This window comes from Emydura macquarii, unplaced genomic scaffold, assembly GCF_026122565.2.
Source record: "Emydura macquarii macquarii isolate MOO-44397 ecotype Brisbane River unplaced genomic scaffold, CSIRO-AGI_Emac_v2 contig_1483, whole genome shotgun sequence".
Classification (NCBI taxonomy): Eukaryota; Metazoa; Chordata; order Testudines; family Chelidae; genus Emydura; species Emydura macquarii.
The window spans coordinates 702340-721006 of NW_027131620.1; the positions used below are offsets into that span (position 1 = coordinate 702340).

The 18667-nt window shown below is 50.5% G+C and overlaps 3 protein-coding genes across 5 annotated transcripts; 1 reads left to right on the top strand and 2 right to left on the bottom strand.

Moving 5' to 3' along the window:
• The first annotated feature begins 19 nt into the window (after nt 1-19).
• On the top strand, nt 20-4078 carry NEURL2 (neuralized E3 ubiquitin protein ligase 2). The gene is given in 3 exon segments (XM_067553924.1): nt 20-360; nt 362-1050; nt 3942-4078. Coding segments are annotated over 3 exon segments (870 nt in total). The 5' UTR covers nt 20-295; the 3' UTR covers nt 4058-4078.
• ZSWIM1 (zinc finger SWIM-type containing 1) lies at nt 3775-11317 on the bottom strand. Of its 2 annotated transcripts, none has more exons than XM_067553920.1 (2): nt 11156-11317; nt 3775-10689 (listed from the first exon to the last, which is right to left on the bottom strand). In XM_067553920.1, exon 2 carries the CDS (start codon nt 10507-10509, stop codon nt 8662-8664), a length of 1848 nt encoding a protein of 615 aa, XP_067410021.1. In that variant the 5' UTR covers nt 10510-10689; nt 11156-11317; the 3' UTR covers nt 3775-8661. The 2 variants fall into 2 exon arrangements, with proteins under 2 accessions (XP_067410021.1, XP_067410022.1); XM_067553921.1 differs by having other exon boundaries at nt 10899-11317.
• Nucleotides 11318-11832: 515 nt separating this feature from the next.
• On the bottom strand, nt 11833-18401 carry ZSWIM3 (zinc finger SWIM-type containing 3). 2 transcript variants are annotated; one of them, XM_067553926.1, is made up of 3 exons: nt 18222-18401; nt 17745-17970; nt 11833-15923 (listed from the first exon to the last, which is right to left on the bottom strand). In XM_067553926.1, exons 2-3 carry the CDS (start codon nt 17897-17899, stop codon nt 13904-13906), a joined length of 2175 nt encoding a protein of 724 aa, XP_067410027.1. In that variant the 5' UTR covers nt 17900-17970; nt 18222-18401; the 3' UTR covers nt 11833-13903. The 2 variants fall into 2 exon arrangements, with proteins under 2 accessions (XP_067410027.1, XP_067410026.1); XM_067553925.1 differs by having other exon boundaries at nt 17745-18401.
• Between the last annotated feature and the right edge of the window lie 266 nt (nt 18402-18667).

Consider the following 18667-nt stretch of genomic DNA (forward strand, 5'->3'; position numbering starts at 1 on the left):
GCGGGCGGGGCGCGGGGCCGGGGCCGGGGCCGGGGCCGGGCCAGCTGCGCCTGTGCTGGGAAGTCCCGCCGAGAGGCAGCTGAGCCCCCGTGATTCTCGCCGCTCTCGGTGCGGGGAGCCCGGCGCGGGACGGGGACGGGGACGGGGACGGGGGGCCGTGCGCTGCGCGGGGCCGCACGACACGACACGACACGACACGACAGGCCGGGCAGGCCAGGCAGGCTCTCTCGGGCTCTCACCCGGGGCTTGGCGGCACTAGGACCGTGCGAGCCCCGCGGCCCCTGCTCGGTCACACATGTCACCGCTCTGCCCTATCAGCTGTTTGAGCCTGCTTAAAAATAGCCCCGACCCAGCGCTGTGTGAAGGCCACAGAGATGGCTGCTGTCTGCCCCCCACCCAGCCGCTTCCACCACGTCCACGGCAGGAACATCCGCATCGACCCCTCCCACACTCAGGCCACCAGGGTGGAGAGCTTTGCCAACGGGCTGTGTTTCAGCCGGGAGCCCCTGGAGCCTGGACAGATCTTCCTGGTGGAGATTGAGGAGAAGGAGCTGGGCTGGTGCGGCCACTTGCGGGTGGGGCTCACAGCACATGACCCACGAAGCTTGGACGTGGTGCCAGAGTATTCGCTCCCAGATCTGGTCAATATGGGGGACACCTGGGTTTTTGCCATCACCAGGCATCACAATCGTGTCACGCCAGATGAATCGGAGGCTCGGATCCCAGGCTTCCTCTCAGAACCCTATCTGCTTATAGAACAAGTCAGGATTCCCCGAGACAAACTGGTGGGACGGAGCAGGCCCAGCCAGTACAGCCACATCCTGGATGACTTGTACAAGATGAACGTGCTGCCCCCAACAGCCCGGAGGAGTAGGATAGGGGTGTTGTATGCCATCCGGCCTGACGGGACGGCAGACATGCACATCGTCATCAATGGAGAGGACATGGGACCGAGTGCCAGGAGTCTCCCCACCTCCCGCCCACTCTATGCGGTGATTGATGTCTTTGCTTCAACCAAGAGCGTCCGTGCCATCCAAGTGGAATATGGATGTAGGTACCCGTGTTTCCTCCCATCCTAGACAGACCCCTTCATGCTGAATCAGAGCTTGGGAGGAGCAGAGCTGGGTGGGGCTCAAAAAACTTCTTGAATCCAGTAAGATTAAATGTCATCATCTCAAAGGGCAGAAGTTCCGATCCCAGGGTACTGGGCACAAGACAGACAGATTAGAGGGGAGAAAGCACTCACTTCCTGCTGGGTACAGCTTCAGCCCTGAAAATCAGACCTAGCACAGGTCCCACTGAGCACCTGCTGTCCTAACACACTCATTTCTCTAACCTTCCATTTCCTGCATCCCTGACCTCTCCAGCTGCTGGCACCCTGGCCTCACTGCCTCTTTTCTCTACACTCCTGAAGCTCTCACCTCTGTCCCCTGATCTCTAGTCTCTGCCTCCCTGCCCTGCCCTGCCCACCTCTCATCTCTGAGTTCCTGGCCGCTCTCATTTCCGTGACATTTCCAAATTGGGATCAGTGTGGGGAGGCAGTTCTGGGCTAAGGTTTGGGTGCACTGTGCAGAAGCAGTGTATAGCCATTCATGGGCTGAGGAACATCCAGGACTCCTGGGTTATGGCATCTGATGAAGATGTTCATAGGTAGGAATAGTGGGACTGGGGCCAACCAACTCACCACACGGGTGGTAAAGTCATTTCCATGCACAGATGTTTAGTGGCCGTTGTGTGAAATGGGTTTGGTGTCTCAGTCAAATTCCTAATGGGTCAAGTGGCCACATCACAAAATCCACCATCGCTAATTAGCCACCTTGCTGGCTACCTTAGCAGAGGAGACAAGGAGCCTGTGGGCAGAACTCTTGATCAGATTTTAATGGCTAGTAACATAAGAATTGCTATGCTGGCTAACGTGCTACATTTGTTGTATGTGGACCGCTGCTTATTGACTGATACCTGGATTTGAGATGTGCGGCCACATGTCCCACCCTAAAATAAAACCAAAGCACAATTCTAAACATGGAACAGGCAGAAGAGTGACTGATCAATGTAGGGGAAGCCTTCACTTGGTTCACTGTCTTAAAGTTGAGATTATTTTGGCACCAAGGCTGAAATCCAGTAGTTTCTCTGCGAGTTGTTTTGAGTTAGTTCTGTGAACGTCCAAACACAGGAGATAAGATGTTCTCTGCCGTGGAGGCTTTTCAGTCCTAGGATGATATTTTGAACATGACTCGCATGTTTGCATATGCAATAATCAATTATTAAACCTCCTTTGATCTAACAGGACCCCTACTCCAATGTGCTAAAATTCTTGGACTAGACCACACCTTTAGTGGAGGGCCTGCGTCCAGCTCAAAGCATGAATAAATATCTTTTCCCCTTGAGCCCTTCAGGCTGGAAGCTGCTGGGGGCAGTTGCAGTGCCAGGCAGATTGCCTCAGGATGTTCACTTAGGCTTCACAAGGTGGCTGGAACTGATGCAGGAGGCCGACTCTGGCTCTTCTCACACTTCACTGAAGTCTGTGATCCTAATTCTGCAAAGCTTTCTTAGCATATAAAGAGAAGTTTTACTGCCACTGTTTATTGGCCAGGAGTCACTTTGCAGAATAAGCATAGAAAGAGGAAGCTGCCACCACTGGTGATGCGTGTGGGCCACAAGGGAGATTCAGAGCAAGTGGACATGGGGAGGAAGATATTGGTGCAGATTGTTACAGAGACGCTTCTTACTGAGTCCCCTGGTCATAACAACCCGAGAGCCTAGTGCCTCCAAGTGAAGGTAAACAATCAAACTGTCTGAAAATACGCCCGAGGTCAGCATCTTCCTCTAAACTGCGGTAACGTGTTTGGACTCAGCAGTGCTCAACTTGCATCTCTGCCCCAAATTCCTAAAAGTCATCAGCACTTAAGGCATCCATTTGAGATAGAGACATTCAGCAAGAGTTCAGATGAAACACAGCTGAAGGGTGCTTAGCCACCTTGATCACAAAATGGCCAGATCATCACAGCCTTTGAACTCTCCCTCTCTCCCAAGAGATGATCCTGTAGTTGGGTGGGGGGCGGGGAGAGGGGACTATAGCAGGATAACATGGGGTGACAGCATGCCTTGCTGCTGCCTGGGCTGTACTGTGGAGAGAGGATTCGCTCTCCAGGATTCTCACTCTGGTGCCTTTTACCAGAATCAAATAACTTGAAAAAAATTAAGAAAAATATCTAGAAGCAGCCTGTAGATTTTAATTTTAATTTTTTTTGTTGTTGAATGTTGAGAGCCTTAAAGATCACGTACAGGAGGGGAATCTGATGGGACTACCTGGGGGGCAGGATCAGAGCCTGCAGCCCATCTGGGCCATCAGGAACACTGGTGAGAGGGAACAGAAAATTCACTCATTAAACCAGCTCTAAACAGTTAACCATAAAACTGTTGTGAAATCGGTCTCTCTGGGAAACCCCAGCCGCACTTCTGAGGGATCCAACATTCAGTCCCTCGTGTTTGCTAACTGAGGGGCACTAAGGGATAGAGACGTCACACAGGGAGTGAGATGAATTAACCAATCATGAAAATGCACCAGCTCAGGCACAGAAACTGCTGTCCTCGCCTTTACTGGGAGGATAGACAAATACTTCTATACTTTGCTCTCATCTTGTGCTTCTCCCAGGGGACAGTAGTATTCAGCTGTCAGGAGAGCGGTGCCCCAGCTTAATCAGCTGCCTGATCTTTGTGAGGCTGAATTAATGATGCCCTTGAAGCAGATTAATCTGCTGCAGTCCCATAACAAACTGCCTTCCAGGAGCCACTGGCCCGGGGACTCTTCTCTCCTGACCTCACAAGGTGCCCTTTCCCTGTCCTAGTTACCTTTAACAGTCACCTGTCTCCGAAGCTTGGGGTGATTCCGATGCCCTCAGAGCAGCAAGCTCATATTTTTTCGTTCCTTCCTCTTTCAGTCCTTTCCTTGCAGACCCTCTGTCGACTGGTCATCCAGAAGCACATTGTCCACCGACTGGCCATTGATGGGCTGGACCTGCCCCCACTTCTGAAGAACTTCTGCAAGTATGAATGAGATGTCCAGGGGATAGCCCTCAGCAGGCAGGCTCTTCAAACTTGCAGTCCCTGCAAGTGAACAATGGCCTTCCAGAAGGGGATCCATGCTTCCACCCATCTTCACCCAAGGAGCACCAGGAACAGAGGTGGTCCCCCCACTTCACACCATTTGACTGGAACATCAACAGTTACACCCACCCTGACACGCATTGTGCAGTGACATGAAATAGCACAGAGACCACTGAAATGGCAGGGCCTTATAGCACAGTCTGCAGTAGCAGGGAAGGAAAACCAGGGGAAGGGGGTTTCCCTGCACACAAAGAGACATGGAGGGGCTGGTGCATGTGCCAGAATGTTATATAAATGAGAGGATAATAAAGAGATGCAGAAGCAGATTGTTGGGAGTATTGGTGTGGCCTAGTCTCAGACTCTTCCACATAGCACTGGGGAGGTGGTAGCATGGCATATCCACCTGAGGGGTGTCAATTGCTGTCTGCTACTTCAAAGTCACAAAATTTAGTGATGATAAACTTGCCCTAACAAAAGAGGGTGGGGGATGTTCACTTCCCATCAGCATCCCATGGCAGAAGGTTCTGCAGGGGCAATCCAGGTAAGTTTGGAGCCCAGGCAGCTTCCTACAGGCACAGAAGGACTCCCAGCCATTAGAAATGGAACAGACAGAGCAGGGCAGCTGGTTTATCCCATCTGTACTCCTTGGGTTGGATAATTCCCTACAGAAAGCAATTCTGCTTTGTAGGATCATGGGATCTCACTGGGGATGGACAGAATGAGAATTGTGGCATAAGCAGTCAGGGAGGTCAGCAGCTTGCTGGTTCCATGTGAGGTAAGGTCAGGGCCTGTGATGCTGGTTCTAGAATGGGGAGGGGTCAGTTCTGGTCCATTATGGGGAGCAGAGGCACCAGCCTGATTCCAACACTTGCAATGTCCTATCTGGTGAAGGAAAATGCTTCAGGTTTTTTAACTCCCATCCAAGGTAACTGCTTTTCCTTCCAATATGGAAGTATTTTGTACAGAAACCAGAAAGTGATTGGAAGGTGACCCCGAGACCTGTTAGCTGTCATGGCAAGTTAACTCATCAAATAGGAGACTCCAGGTTAAGGGCTTCTTACATTACAATCAACACTTCATATGGAGGTCCAAATAAAATGCCACCCACGCTGGCATGTAAACAACAGGACTGTATCATAACTGTGTCAGCAATCCCTGCTCTGTACAAGGCCTTTGCATGGTCCAGGAACAGTCATAGCAGTTTAGTCCTATCTGCCCAGCAAAGCCAAGCTGCATATTAACTGTGTTGGAGCTCCCAGTACGATTAGTGGAGTAAAACTGAGCAGTAATCCTCCATCCCAACCTAGATGGGAGGTGTTTCCACCAACATCCATCTCCCTCCCCCCCCCCCCCGTAGTTTGGCTGGTCCATTTTTAAAGATAATACACTCTTGGTAGGTCAGCATCACTCTGTCCCACAGTAGGGCAGAAACATCCATGTCTGCGGAACTTTCCTTCTTAAATTCCTCAGGAAAGCCTGCCTGCTACCCCTTAGAATTAACAGCACACTCTCCATGTTCAACGCACTGGTCAAAGGTAAAAGAACTCACTACACCATGGAGAGGGGGCTGAGAAAAAGAGGTTAAAGGCCTCAAGCCAGACTCCTTTCTTTCAGCTGGAATCAGAGTCAGCACCATGTAAGGATCAGCTCTTTGCAGACTCTGTCGTCAGTCCCACCAATGGCTGGGCAGGTGTTTGCACACACAGAACAGGCCTGGATTCCTGAAGAAAAAGTACAGCAGAGCTGGGATTGGAATGCAGTGTTCCTGGCTGCCTGTGCAATGTGCTATCACTAACCCACACAGATTCCAGCTCACAGGGTGGGGTGGGATGCAAGACAATGGCTCCTGAGTCCTGCAACTGGAATGAAAATTACAGCCTATTTCTCACTCCAATGGTGTAATTTCTCTTAGGAAAGATGTTTACTCTAAAATAGTGGTGACTTATTTCCAGTGTTGGCCGTGGAAAGGTGTATGTAAATGGATAGCTATGTGGTATGAGTGCAGCGGAAACCCTGGTAAAAAATATACGTGTGTGTATTGCGCATCAGTTCAGCCATAAACTGCCTTCTTGCTCTTCAGGCCCCTATCTAGGAACATGCAGGACCACATTTTCAAAGCAGGCTTCAGATGTGTGACCCAGCGCTGGGCACTGCCCAACAGAATGTCAATGTGCTCAGTTAGAGAGCACAGCGAGACCCCTTTGAAAGCAAGGCCCCAGGATTTCAATGGTTGAAAGGCAGTTTATGCACAGGCCTCCCTCAGACCTGGAGCCCACCTGTTGAGGAATGGCTGAAGCACAATCTGCTATTAATATTCTGCTCCTACTTTTTCCTTTTCCCCCTCCCCCCCCCACCAGAAACCAACACACAGCTCCAACTGGTAAAGAGCAATCTACTCAGTGTCTATCAGTCCAGGGAGACATCTCCTTCTGCTGGGGTTTTGGTTCCAGGATTGCTCAGAAGGAAAGCACAGGAAAGTGCAGCTCCTTCATATGTAGAAGCCTCTCTGCTGCACCCAGAGAAGACGACACTGAAGCAGCCCTGTAGTGGCGCCCAGCAGAGTTCAAGGCTCCTTCTCAGTAGCAGATCAGAGTACAGGGACACAAGGTGGGAGCCGTATCGTGGACACTACTGTGGAAGGTATTCTAGAAAGTTTCCTCAGCATAAACAGTATGAGATCTCTGTATGGGATTACCCAGCCGAACGGGTAAGAGACAAGCAGCCATGTGGCCCCTTTGGCATGCAGCTGAGTGCTTCTGTGAAAGGATATCCTACCACCCAGCAAAGGAATGGACAGCACGTTAGAGAGCTGGGCAGCCCAGCGGGAGATTTCCCACTGGCTACATGTGGATTTCCTCCCACAGGTGCTTTTCTTATGCCAATAAAAATCAGTAAGAACAGAGGTAGACAGACAGCGCAGAACCCTCCTCCAGACATCTGCATCCTCACTCTCGCCATGATGATAGCTGGCATCCCCACAGTGCCTGTGCCAGGGATTAAAGAGGAGGATCTGATCAGAGCTGCACAGAATTTCATGACAGAGAATCCAGAGCAAGGTGTACAGGGGGAGATAACTGCGAAAGGGAGAGGGGATGCACAGTTCTGGAAGAGAGACAGACAGAGGAAGAGACCAGTAGACAGAGGCTTTCAGACCCCTTCCATTGCACACTTGGAGAAGTAAAGCCAAGGAGAAATTCACAATTCAAAAGCCTTTAAGGAAAATATTTGATGTTATATTTACATAAAGGAGTTTGATATTACAGAACTCTAGCTCACAAGTAAATACCTGACCATGTAGTAGTTCTGCTCCTGTGAATGGAGTGTTGATTCTGATATTAACAAAACTGTTAATGAACCATTGATCAAAAAAACCCTACAAACAATTTGATGTGACATGAATGAACCAGGCTAAGCTAGGGTGGGACAAATTACTGACCTAAATAGCATGTTCTGGCCCATTCCCCTCACCACTCCCTGCTGACTGGTACAGAAAATTATATCTGCATCTCCCTGTCCCCAAGGTCTCCTTGACTGAAGCTGCCAAGAGGGATTGTGCACCCATTAATTCATATATCCCCTGTCATGCAGCAGCTCTTAATGGCGGGGACTGTGACTGCTCTCTCCTTTGCACGCCCCACTTTGTCCCACTACAGGACATTTAAAGCTCTGATTTCGCCACTTCCCTGTTTGTCTTCCTGTAACTCTAATTTCAGTTTTACTGTAACACTAATTTGTTCCCTCCTCCCATGTCAGTGACACAAGCCTGTTGACAGAGAGAGGACAGGTTTCTGTGGAATTAGGAGCAGCTGCCATAACCAGCCAAACCACTCCAGTGTTCATAGCAGAGGTTGCAGACCTGTTGCTACCCCTGGGGTTTTGTGGCTCTTTAACAAGCAGTTTCAGTTAAATAATTAGAGGCAATGAAGTGAAGGGAGAAAAACAAAAGATGTAGTTTAAAAACAAAGGTCTGACTTCACATGAGCAGATCTTGCTCTACCAGACCAGCGGGAAGCCTCACCATCACCATGATGGACTAGAGAAGGGAGGGGTGGCTCAGAGACACACACGCCTTCCTGTCTAACCACAACTGACACACATCCTGGGACTAAACCCTGAACCCTGCTACAGCAACAGATAGCAAAAGGATCCCATGAGGGTCTGCATTCATGAACCACGGCTCAGGCAAGTTAGTCCCAGGTTATTACCCCCCCATTCCGTTCCCAGCAGTGTTTCCTGTTGGCTGGGCCAGAGACAGAATTCTTACTTAAGTCTACCTCCTTAGGTCTCAACGCCAAGAGCAACTGTTCACCCAATAGACATTTAGGATAATTTAGGATCTGAAACCAAAGGATAAACTATCATGATGCAGATTTAAGGCTCACATTCATAGATTACTAAGGAGAATAAACTGGAAGACATACCACTGGAATAATTACATTTAAACAGATATCTTTGTAGTATTTCACACCTCACTTCTCCCAGAGGCCCCAGAAAGCAGCAGAATCACACCCCAAAGAGGGCGTGAGCAGGGGCATGGAGCTCTCCAGTTCTGAACTACAGCTTCACCTGAACATAAGGCCCAATCCAACTATCGGCCAATTCTCGGAGGGTGTTATACCTCCGATCAAACTCCTCACTGCTGCACTGGGTAAGAAGCCGGCTAATCTCCGCTGTAAGAAAGGACACTGCTAAGGATTTATCCAGAGACTCATTCCAGGAGCTTTTCAAAACCTCCAAGAGGCCATCGGTGCCATTTTGCCCTGCCTGAGAGATACTAGGTTCCTTCTGCCATTGCTCACTCAGCATCTCCGGCTGTAAAATCTTCTTATCAGAGTTCAACACAGCCAGGATGTGCCTGCAAGGCAGCTGGAAAGCTTGGCTGAAGTGGCAAGTGCAACTTTTCAGGCCCCTTTGGTTCACTTCGTGGGTGTCTTCAAGGATCTGTATATTGACTGTATCTTCATTGGTGCCTATTAGCTGCACAGACTTCTGTGCAACTGCAAATTCGTTCAAGCACAGTCTGGCTGCAGGCTCCGTGCAGATGTCTCTCAGTGACCGCCTGATGCAGTCTTCAGTCTCTTGGTTACTCTCCTCATCTTGGTCACTCTTTGGATCTTCAGTGATGATCTCTAATTTAATTTCATGGGATAAAGGATCCAAGGGACTCTGAGGGTTTGTTAGCTGGTTCTGAAAAAGCAGGGGATTCTGAAGAACCACCAGGGGATTTGGAGGGGAATTTTGAGCTGGCCATTTCTGCTGGGCTACTGCTAGACTGGGAGAAACTGGTGGAGAATACTGAGCTGGCTGGTTCTGAAACTGGAAGTTCTGTGGGGCTACCAGCTGGTTCTGAAGAAGCAGGGGGCTCTGAGTAGCTGGTAGGGTATGCTGAAGAACCAGGGGATTTGGTGGGGAATTCTGACCTGGACATTTCTGATGAGCTGCTGTGAGACTGGAAGAAATTGGGGGAGAATTCTGATCTGGCTGGCTCTGAAGAGCTATTTGGGGGTTGTGAGAGGTTGGTGGTGAGTCCTGAGCTGGCAGGCTCTGAAAAACTGTCTCAGTAGACATGGTACTGCTAAGAGGGTTAACAGAGCACAATACAGCATCAGGGGGTCTCTTCGAAACACACTTCTGGTAGTGTTTGGCCAGAGAAGTGATGCAGGTCTCCAGAGACAGTCCAGTGCAGAAGACCTGGCTTAAGCCCCGTGTGATGATCTCCAAGTCTTTAAAATACTGATTGCATTCCATCCAACTCCTCCATCTATGCATAGCCCATATCTTGTCATTGAGAAGCCATTGAGCATGAAGCTGGGGAAGCAAGTCTGGCTTTACAAAGTCACGCAGGATGGTGTACATCATTCTCAGGTTGCTTTCTGTGGCTGCACACATAGTGTTCCTCAAGGCATTTAAGATCAGTCTCTCTGAGACACATTCCAAAGACATCTGATGAATCTTCTGCTGCAGATGTTTGCATACATGGAAAACAGATAGCTGCACCTCTGCAGATGGGAATGCTTCAGAAAGAGTCTGCAACAGTCGAAAGTGTGGATCCACCAAAAAGGTCTTAATTTTCTTCCACTCGGGGTTGAAGGCCTTGAAGGTCCTATACATGTGAGCCAGGCTTTCTGCAGATTCTTTAGCTGGGACAGCAAAATGAATGACCTTTGTCATCTCACCCTGCAGCTTCAGGAAAGGCCTGTCCACCATGAACATATACAGAGCTTTGCCCCTGGGGTTGTGGGTTCTGTGGATGAATATGACATCTGGAAAATGCACAAATATGTTTCTCATGAGGACAGTTTGGAAACTGATAGAGTCCAGCTGAGAGTTTTTATCTAATTGATAAGCTACCAGCGAACCACAATCAAAGCTCAGCAGTTCCTTCACAGTAACTAGGGCCATTGTTAATAGGAGATGTCTATTTCCCCTCTCATTACAGCTTTCTCCCCCTGATTCTCTTTACAAGCGGGTAATTCCCTATGACCCATCCAGGTTGGGAATGCCAACTCCAGAGCTCCTGGTTACCGCCACAACCTTCATCTTGCCTCAGCCAGATTCATGCTGCACTTCGTGGTGACAGGCCTGTTGGGAAGCAGGAAGAGGAAAGGGGGTTAGTTCGGCTGCCGCACTTCCTTTGCCCGTCTCTCTCCCACCCTGGCAGCTGCAGTTCTAGCGACTGACAGGGTCATGCCACAGGCGGCCCAGGGGGTGGGAGCAGCCTGCAGGGAGCCAAAGGGCGGCAGGTCTCTGGCACAGCCAGGGCAGGTCATCGGTTGCAGCAGCCCGCCCACCTGACCTGGGGCGGGGGGCCCCTCCCGGCATGCACTGCGCCAGCCCCGCGCTGTGTGTGTGGAGGTGGGGGGAGGGGTCGTGCAGCGCTCCAGGCCGGGCCTGCGGCTGTGTGGGCGGGGGAGGGGCAGCGCCGTGTCCCGGCATGCACTGCTCCGCCCGGGCCCGCCAGGCGGCCGCACCGTGGCGACAGAAGGTCCCCGCTTGGCCGGGCCCACCCCGTCCCGGCCGCTCGCCCTTTCGCGCCCGCCCCTCTCACCCTCAGCCCGGCTCGGCCCGCCGCCATCTTCCTCTGCCTTGTACCCCGCGTCACCAGACTCGCCACTGGCAGGCCGGGGCGAGCACTGACTGACAAGCCAAACCGCCAATCATAAAGCCGCTGCTCCGAACGCCAGCCAATCGGCAGAGGTCCCCGCTCTCTGCTGGCGAATCCACCCATCAGGGCACAGAGAGGACGGACGGACTAACCAATCAGAGTATAGGATGGCCGGGAGCCCGTCTCCATGGTTACATCCCGGCAACATTTCCCGCCCCCCGCCCCAAAGGGGCTTCACCCTTGACCTCTGGGTCATGTGATCCCAGCCCACCCCCCGTGACCGAGCGGAGGACGGCCAGGGGAGGGGCGGCCGCAGGCGCTGCTGGCCGCGGTAACGTCAGTCCGCCCCGCCCCGCCCCCGCCCGGGAGACACGGTGCCAGGCCCCAGCGCTGGACGGGGCGGTGCCAGCGGCGCCCGCCGCACCGGCTCATCTCTGCCCCCCCCGGCCTCCCCTTGCAGGCCGCAGGGAGCACCCCGTCATCTCGTCCCTGCTCCGCAGCCCGCGGGCCGCTTGTGGCCCACTCAGCGCCCAGCTGCAGCCCCTGTGCCCTCCTCAGGGCCGCCCAGCTGAGGTGGGATGGCTGTTGTGTAAATGCAGGGCCCTGCCACGGCGACCTGCACTGGCGGCCCGCAGGGGTAAAGAGGGTGAGACGCTCCTGTCCATCACACCCCGCTCACCCTCATCTCCCACAGCAACCAGCAGATAGAGGCCTAGGGTTTGCAGCCCTCAGGCCAGTGCACCACGGGCAGAGAATAGGAAAGAACAAGCTCCAGCAACGTTCAAGGCTGCTGCAAGGGGAGGGAACTGACTTAGTGATAGGTGCAGATGAGCCTAGCTTCCTGCTCCAGAATAAGGAAATCACTTCAACCCTGCGCAAGACCCACCAGCCAAGCTCCTGGGAAGAAGAATTCTCATACCCCCTTAGAGCATGGGCCCACTCCGTCCAGTAGCCCAGTCCAGGCATGATCATCACTGCTGCTGCTGCTTCAGAAGAAGGGGGAAAGAAACAACACAAGAGGGGTGGGGGGGGGGGGGGAGAAGAGTTTCCTTCCTGGCCCTTGCAACTGAAGATCTGAAATACAAGCTTTTAGGATCATTACAGATGACTCTCAGGCCTCCTGTGATCAAATGACATAGCTAAGTCTCACACCTCTATTGCTTTCCACTGATGAGGAGCGGGCTTATATGAACTTTCAGAAAAGCCAAATTACCTCCATTATTCACACACATTTGCACAATAGGGAAAAAGTTTCCCTTAAAGACACCATGGACTAACATAGGATCTGGAGCATGATACTGCCTTAGCATCAGTTTATTGCAGACAAGGGTCATTATGCATGCATGGTGTCCACACTATGGGAGGTAGCCTAGCTGCCCGTAGCATTGCCCCACTGGAGAATAGGCCCCTGGCCGCATGCAAAGGAAAGTGGGGGTCCAGCGTGATCAACTGAAGTTAAAGGGTCTATTTTTCTTTCCTTTTGGGGATGGCTGTTGCTTCTACAACAAACAAAATCCTCACTTAAGTTAACACTTGTTATGGTAGGAAAACAACCCTCCCCTCAGGGCTCCCAAGCCCCTTCTCATTAGGAATGAGGAAGGATCACACTCTACAAGACTACAGCACCCTAGATACAAAGCACCAAGAGACTTCCACATTGAATGTAATCCAGCAGGTGGAGCCTTCACAGCACTGGGCACACGTTTCATGTTTATAAGACTGAAATTCAACCCCTGGAGAGGATAGCTGCCTCATTATACTTTACATACTTCTGATCAGAAACCAACATGGGACGATGAGTAAAAGCAGCATTTTAAGCCAAGCATGAAGGACAGGCTACGGCCCAAGACAAAACGGAAAACAAATTTAATGACAAAACAACAAAGAGAACCATATTTTAACAATTAATTTGGTCTAAATACATAGCAGCGAACGGACCACTAGCAGTGGCCTCAACACAAACAGCAACATACAAACCATTAATGCATTATTGCACTTTCTTCCAGCTGCTACTTAGAGGTGAGCAGGGCATAGCCCTGAGATGGTGCACAGCAGAGGGTGTAGGAGGGAAGGCAGTTTGACTTGCATCTCTCTGCCTGTGCTAAGCCAAGTACTTAAAAAAAAAAAAAAAAAAAAGTCTTACCACAGTGAGCCATGAGAATAAGTTCACTCAAAATTTAAAAACCAAGAACTAGTTTTCAGAAACGAAAGAAGTGAGTTGGGAAACTTAGTCATTCATTTTATCATTATAACTTGGTTTTCAGTGTACAGCCCTCTGTACCAGGTTCAGATTAGTTTTCAGGCCTCTGTGGTAGATGACTGAGCTAAGAAGACCATCCCATAGGCAGCATTACTGGCCTGTCTTCAGCAGCCCTGAGGTTCTTACATAAGCTCCTAGCATGTACTTGGCAAGGGGGAATTGCCATATTCTAAACACCTATATCATCTCTTACAAAAAAAGAGAACAAGAAGCCCACAACATGGCTAGTCTGAGAAGACACATGAGCACACAGGAAAGTCTCAACTTTATTACTGAGATCTTCAACAGTCTTGGAAGTTAACAGTTAACCCTGAGTCTCCTTGGGACTGGGAATGGGGAGAGAACCATAAGAGGCTGGGAGAGGGTTGAACCATCAGCTCCCATTAACAGCTTGTTGAATCTCCAAACTTGAATCCAGAACATCTGGCATTTCAAATCAGGAACATGTTGGTATCCGTCACTGATCTCTCAGAGGTTGCACCAGCATCCTCCATTTCCATTTCCTCCTGCTTTACCCAAAGAAATGGCAAGTCCCCCACATTTCTGAAGGTAAAGCATTTTCCATCCTCCTCCACTGGCTCTGAGCATTTTGCCCAGATATCCACAATCATTTTGAGTGTGGAGCTGCGCTCTTCTAACTCTTCTCCATCACACTGCATTAGGAGATTAGCAAGCTCCTTGCTGAGGGCCTGGATTTTGTCATATCTTTCTGCTGCTGCTGGCTGGTTACCCGTCAAATGCCCAGCACCATCTAGGAGGTTATCTCCTAAGACTGAAAGGTGCTGGTACTTCTTCTGCCAACGCTTGCAAACCATAGCTTCTTCCACAGCCTTCTTGTTGGCATGCAGCACAGACAGGATGTGCCTACAGGGGAGCTGGTACCGGCAGTGGAAGTAACAGCTGCAGCTTTTGCAGTCTTTGCTGACCTGGTGTGTGTCTTCTAGCAATTGAACCACAATATTGTCTTTCATGACATTAATGAGCTGTGTTGACTTCTGCACCACCTCCCACTCATTCAGACACAGCTGGTAGGCCAGGTCAGTGCAACGCTCTCGGATTGCTGCCAGCATGGTGCCTGGGGTCTTTGAAGGTTTCTGTTTGGCAAGTTGCTTGGGAGGCTCAGGACATTTGATTTGGGACTGTGAGGCAGCAACAGGGGTGCGTTTCATGGAGGCACGGGTACGCATCTTAGGCTTTTCCACGAGATTGCTCCGATTCTCCTCTTCAACACTTGAGAAACCCTGGTTCAGGTTTTCCAGACCTTTGGTATTGAAGCAGTCTGCATATTCAACAAAGTGAAGGATGCTGGTCTCCAGGGACAACTGCTTGCTGAAGAGACTGGATATTTTATGAGTGATGAGATCCAGACTGTCTATGTAGGTGCTGCAGGAATGAAGGCCCTTCTTTGCATGCATGTACCACAGCATCTCACAGGAGAACCAGTTGGCCTGAAGATAGTCGTACAACTCTTTGTCCACCAAGCGCTTTACCAGCTGAGACAAGATGTCTAGATTTGCATTGGAAGTGGAAAAAACCACCTCCCTCAAAGCCAGCTTCAGGTTATGCTTGAAGGAAACAGAGGCCTCCGTTTCCTTTACCTTCTTCTCAAGGAATCGGACAGTGTGGTAGACGGAGAGAAGCACCTGGGCTGAGGGAAAGAGCTCCTGCAGGGTGGCTTTGTGAAGGAAAGACATGTCCACAAAGACCACCTTGGCCTTCTGCCACTCAGGATTGAACTCCTTGAAGACAGTCAGCATTGTGCTTACATTCTCACCGGTGTCCTCCTTTAAGACAGCGAAGTGCACCATCTTCCCTACTCGGTCCTTACTCTCCACTAGGAAGGCATAGAGCACATGCCCCCTCTCACTCTGCACCCTGTGCAGCAAAAGGCTCTCTGGGAACTTGACAAACAAGCTTCTCATCTTGCTGGTCTGGAAGTTCAGTCTGTCTAGGTCCTGGTTGCTGCCCACACTAATAGAGGCCAGTGAGCCCATGTCCACCCTCAGGAAGTTTTTCATGACCTCTGCAACTCTGACTAAAGCTGAAGTTGAGGCACTTTCCCTCACTGACTCTGGGAGCACAGCAGCCTTGTTGAGTGGAGCAGGAGACCCATTCCAAGTCTTGTCAGCCATCACACACTCCTCACTGTCTGTTACAGTGGCTGCCACCTCTCTTGATTGTTGTCTACGCACTTTCATTGCAGGGCTGCCATCTGCTATGCAACTTGCAATTTTCGTTGTGGCTCTCGTCACTAGAGAAGAGCTAGTACGGGCCAAGGAGGTTCCCCCGGGGTCTACATGGATGTGATTACTGTTCAGTTCAGTAATCACCAGCCGATCTATTTCCTCGTTATACTGCAGGACAAAAAAAGCAGGGCACAAGCTGGGCTGTGGTTTCTTCTTCTTACTGTATTCCCGTGTCCGGACACAGCCGAACTTCACCTGGATGAACCTGGGGACATGGAGAGAAAGTTAGCAATGAAATAGGATGTAATCTGACTAAACTATACTAGTGCACAGCCATTTCCCTCTCTTACATGCCAATACTGTAGCCAAGGAGTGACTGCATGACAAGGACATACCATAAAAGTCATAATAGGCAATGTTAGAATGAAAAGATTTCACTGAATATGGCAGATGTTCTACACACTGGTCAAGAGAGAAGAGTGATACCTATAGTATTTGGTCACTGTCTTAGGTTGGCCTGAAGTCCTCATTTCTGACAAAGCCTCTGCAATTGGTCTCTGACCCTCCCAGTCCTCAGAGGTGGCAAGGTCAAAGCGTATCATTGACACGGTCATGTCATGAAATTGTATTTGTTCTTATTAGGTTCCCTTACAGCCCAAGTCACCACTACAGATGTCTTCTGCATCCAGAGGAGAAGATGACAAGCTACTTTAGCTCAACATAAGGAGGAAGGGTTTCTTACCATGCGTCAGGAGTTTGTTTCAAGAATGCAGGTTGGGAGGAATTAAGAAACTGGATTCTGATCCTTTTCCTGATCCCCTGACGTCTTTTACTCAACTGACTAACGCTGCTGATTTATGCAGAAGCACAATTGGGCCCATTACTTCAATGGGGCCTCTCAAATAAAGTCCTGCATAAGTCAAATAGGCCTACATAATCAGCCCTCAAGTAAGGTGCAATGGAAGGCAATATTAAAATCCATTAGTGTGACGGGGATTGGGGAATGCTAAGACACTAATTAAGGCACACAACAGACAGTTCCTTGGAAAAAGAAAATTGCAAGAAATAAGAGTGAAGCCATATTGGCTAACAAGCTCACTGAACAAGGTTAAAAAACCTGTCCTGGAAATGAAAGGCAGGCAAGGGAGAGAGAGACGGTGAGCATATCAAACTAAGTCAGTCAGTTCAGGCTGCAGGGAAAGAACTAGGAGCAGCAAAAATATACTCCCAGGTTAGTGAAGGGGAATGAGAGAGAGGAAGAGGAAGAGATGGGTAGTAGGGAAAAAGATAGTAAAAGGTGAAGGAGTGAAATTAATGTGGACTCAAAACTGGATGGGAATCTGAAACTGACAAGTGTGGCAAATACCCAAGGAGTGCCTGCATATTGGCTATTTGCATCTAAGTTAGGCACACACAAACGTACCCATCTGACTTGAAAAATCTGACCCCTAGTTTTTAAGCAAGATGTGCCACAGCCACAACTGATCATTTCAAACAGGTACAAATAACTCGTGCCTAGTGGCTTGGACACTGGACTGGGACTCAGGAGACTTGGGTTCTATTCCAGGCTCGGTCACTAGCCTGCTGGGTGACCGTGGACAAGACATTTTCTCTTATTTTCCCATTCTATAAAGATAGGAATAGTGACATCACCCTCCTTTATAAAGCATTTTGAGATTACTAGAGAAGAGCTGGGTATTGTTATTATCCCAAAGCACTTTTCAGAGGACCTACTTCTTCCCCAATGAAACTCACCCACATCTGGGATGGACCAAGGCGGCTATTTAACCACATATGGTAACACTGCCTGGCAGTTTCAGACAGGAAGTGAAAAAGAATCCCATTTCTAGTGGAGGCTGCAGAAGCTATTTAGTCAGGCAGCATAGACTGATTCCATGCTGGGACTTGGCCAGGACACGAAGGTTAATTCCCTATCCCTGGTAGAAGGCCAAAGGATCATTAATGACTGCAAGTGGGTCAGGATCTTGATCATACCTCAGGAAACATAAGCATTTTCATAAGTTCCTGAGGCCCGCTTCCCAATACACCCCCTTCCCTCCCCCTCCCCGAGTGCAGAGAGCCTTACGTGATGTCCTCGCGGATGCTGGTCCCATGTTTCTGATTGTAAAAACGGACAGAGACGCAGTTCTTTAAGCCATAGTGGCACTTGTTCTCCTTCTTGTAAGTGTTGAAACACTCCTTGAAATCATCGTAGTTTCTAAAGCATGAGCCAACTTCCATGGCTACTCAGTCCCCCGCATGTGCTCGATCATCACTTCTAGGCTCTGTGTAGCCTCACCCTGAGTTTAGTGCTGGAATAGGACGGATATAAGGATTCCTGCTTTACTGCACAGCGCACGACACAGCGCACGACAACCTCTTCTATAGGCAGCGTCCTGGGGCTCTCAGGACCAGGGCCTTTGTTGGCCTTCCTCAGATGCCTAGACTGCTACTTAACCTCATCGACTAGCCGGCCCCTTCTTTCCCCCAGCTTTAACGAGCATCCCAAGTTACACTGAGCGTAACCCTTTCTGCTGCCCATTCCCCCCAGCACCCCTCCCACTTCAGGGGAGGCCCAGGCCTAGAACTGCCATTTCACCAGCCCCGCTGCCCCTGGCCCGCAGCTGCCCAGTGGCCGTCACTGCTAGGGCTGGCAGGCAGCTCAGCCCCTCCACGTCCCCCTCGCACTGCCGCCTGCCCAGTGCCGCTCGCCCGGGGGAGGGGTGACGCTCCTGCCCCCACAGCTGATCACGAAGATGGAGACGGTAACGCTCCAGCTCAGCTCATATTAACCCAGCCACGGCCACCGCCCTCCCCAGCGAATGGGCCAATCAGTGGCCATGCTCCTGGATTGACAGCGGCATCACCAACCAACACAGGGATGGCGGGTTACGTGCCATGGGACTGACAATCGAACCGTCCAATAAGATTGGATGTCCCGCCCCCACATCTTAGGTGGGTACTTCCCGCTTCTTCAAGAGGATACCGGATGTACGGGGTGACGGGCAG

Coding starts and splice junctions, on each gene's coding strand:
- ZSWIM1 (XM_067553920.1), bottom strand. CDS start 10,509: ATGGCCCTAGTTACTGTGAAGGAACTGCTGAGCTTTGATTGTGGTTCG.
- ZSWIM3 (XM_067553926.1), bottom strand. CDS start 17,899: ATGGAAGTTGGCTCATGCTTTAGAAACTACGATGATTTCAAGGAGTGT. Junction 15,924..17,744: donor AGCATCCGCGAGGACATCAC/GTAAGGCTCTCT, acceptor CCATGTCCCCAG/GTTCATCCAGGTGAAGTTCG.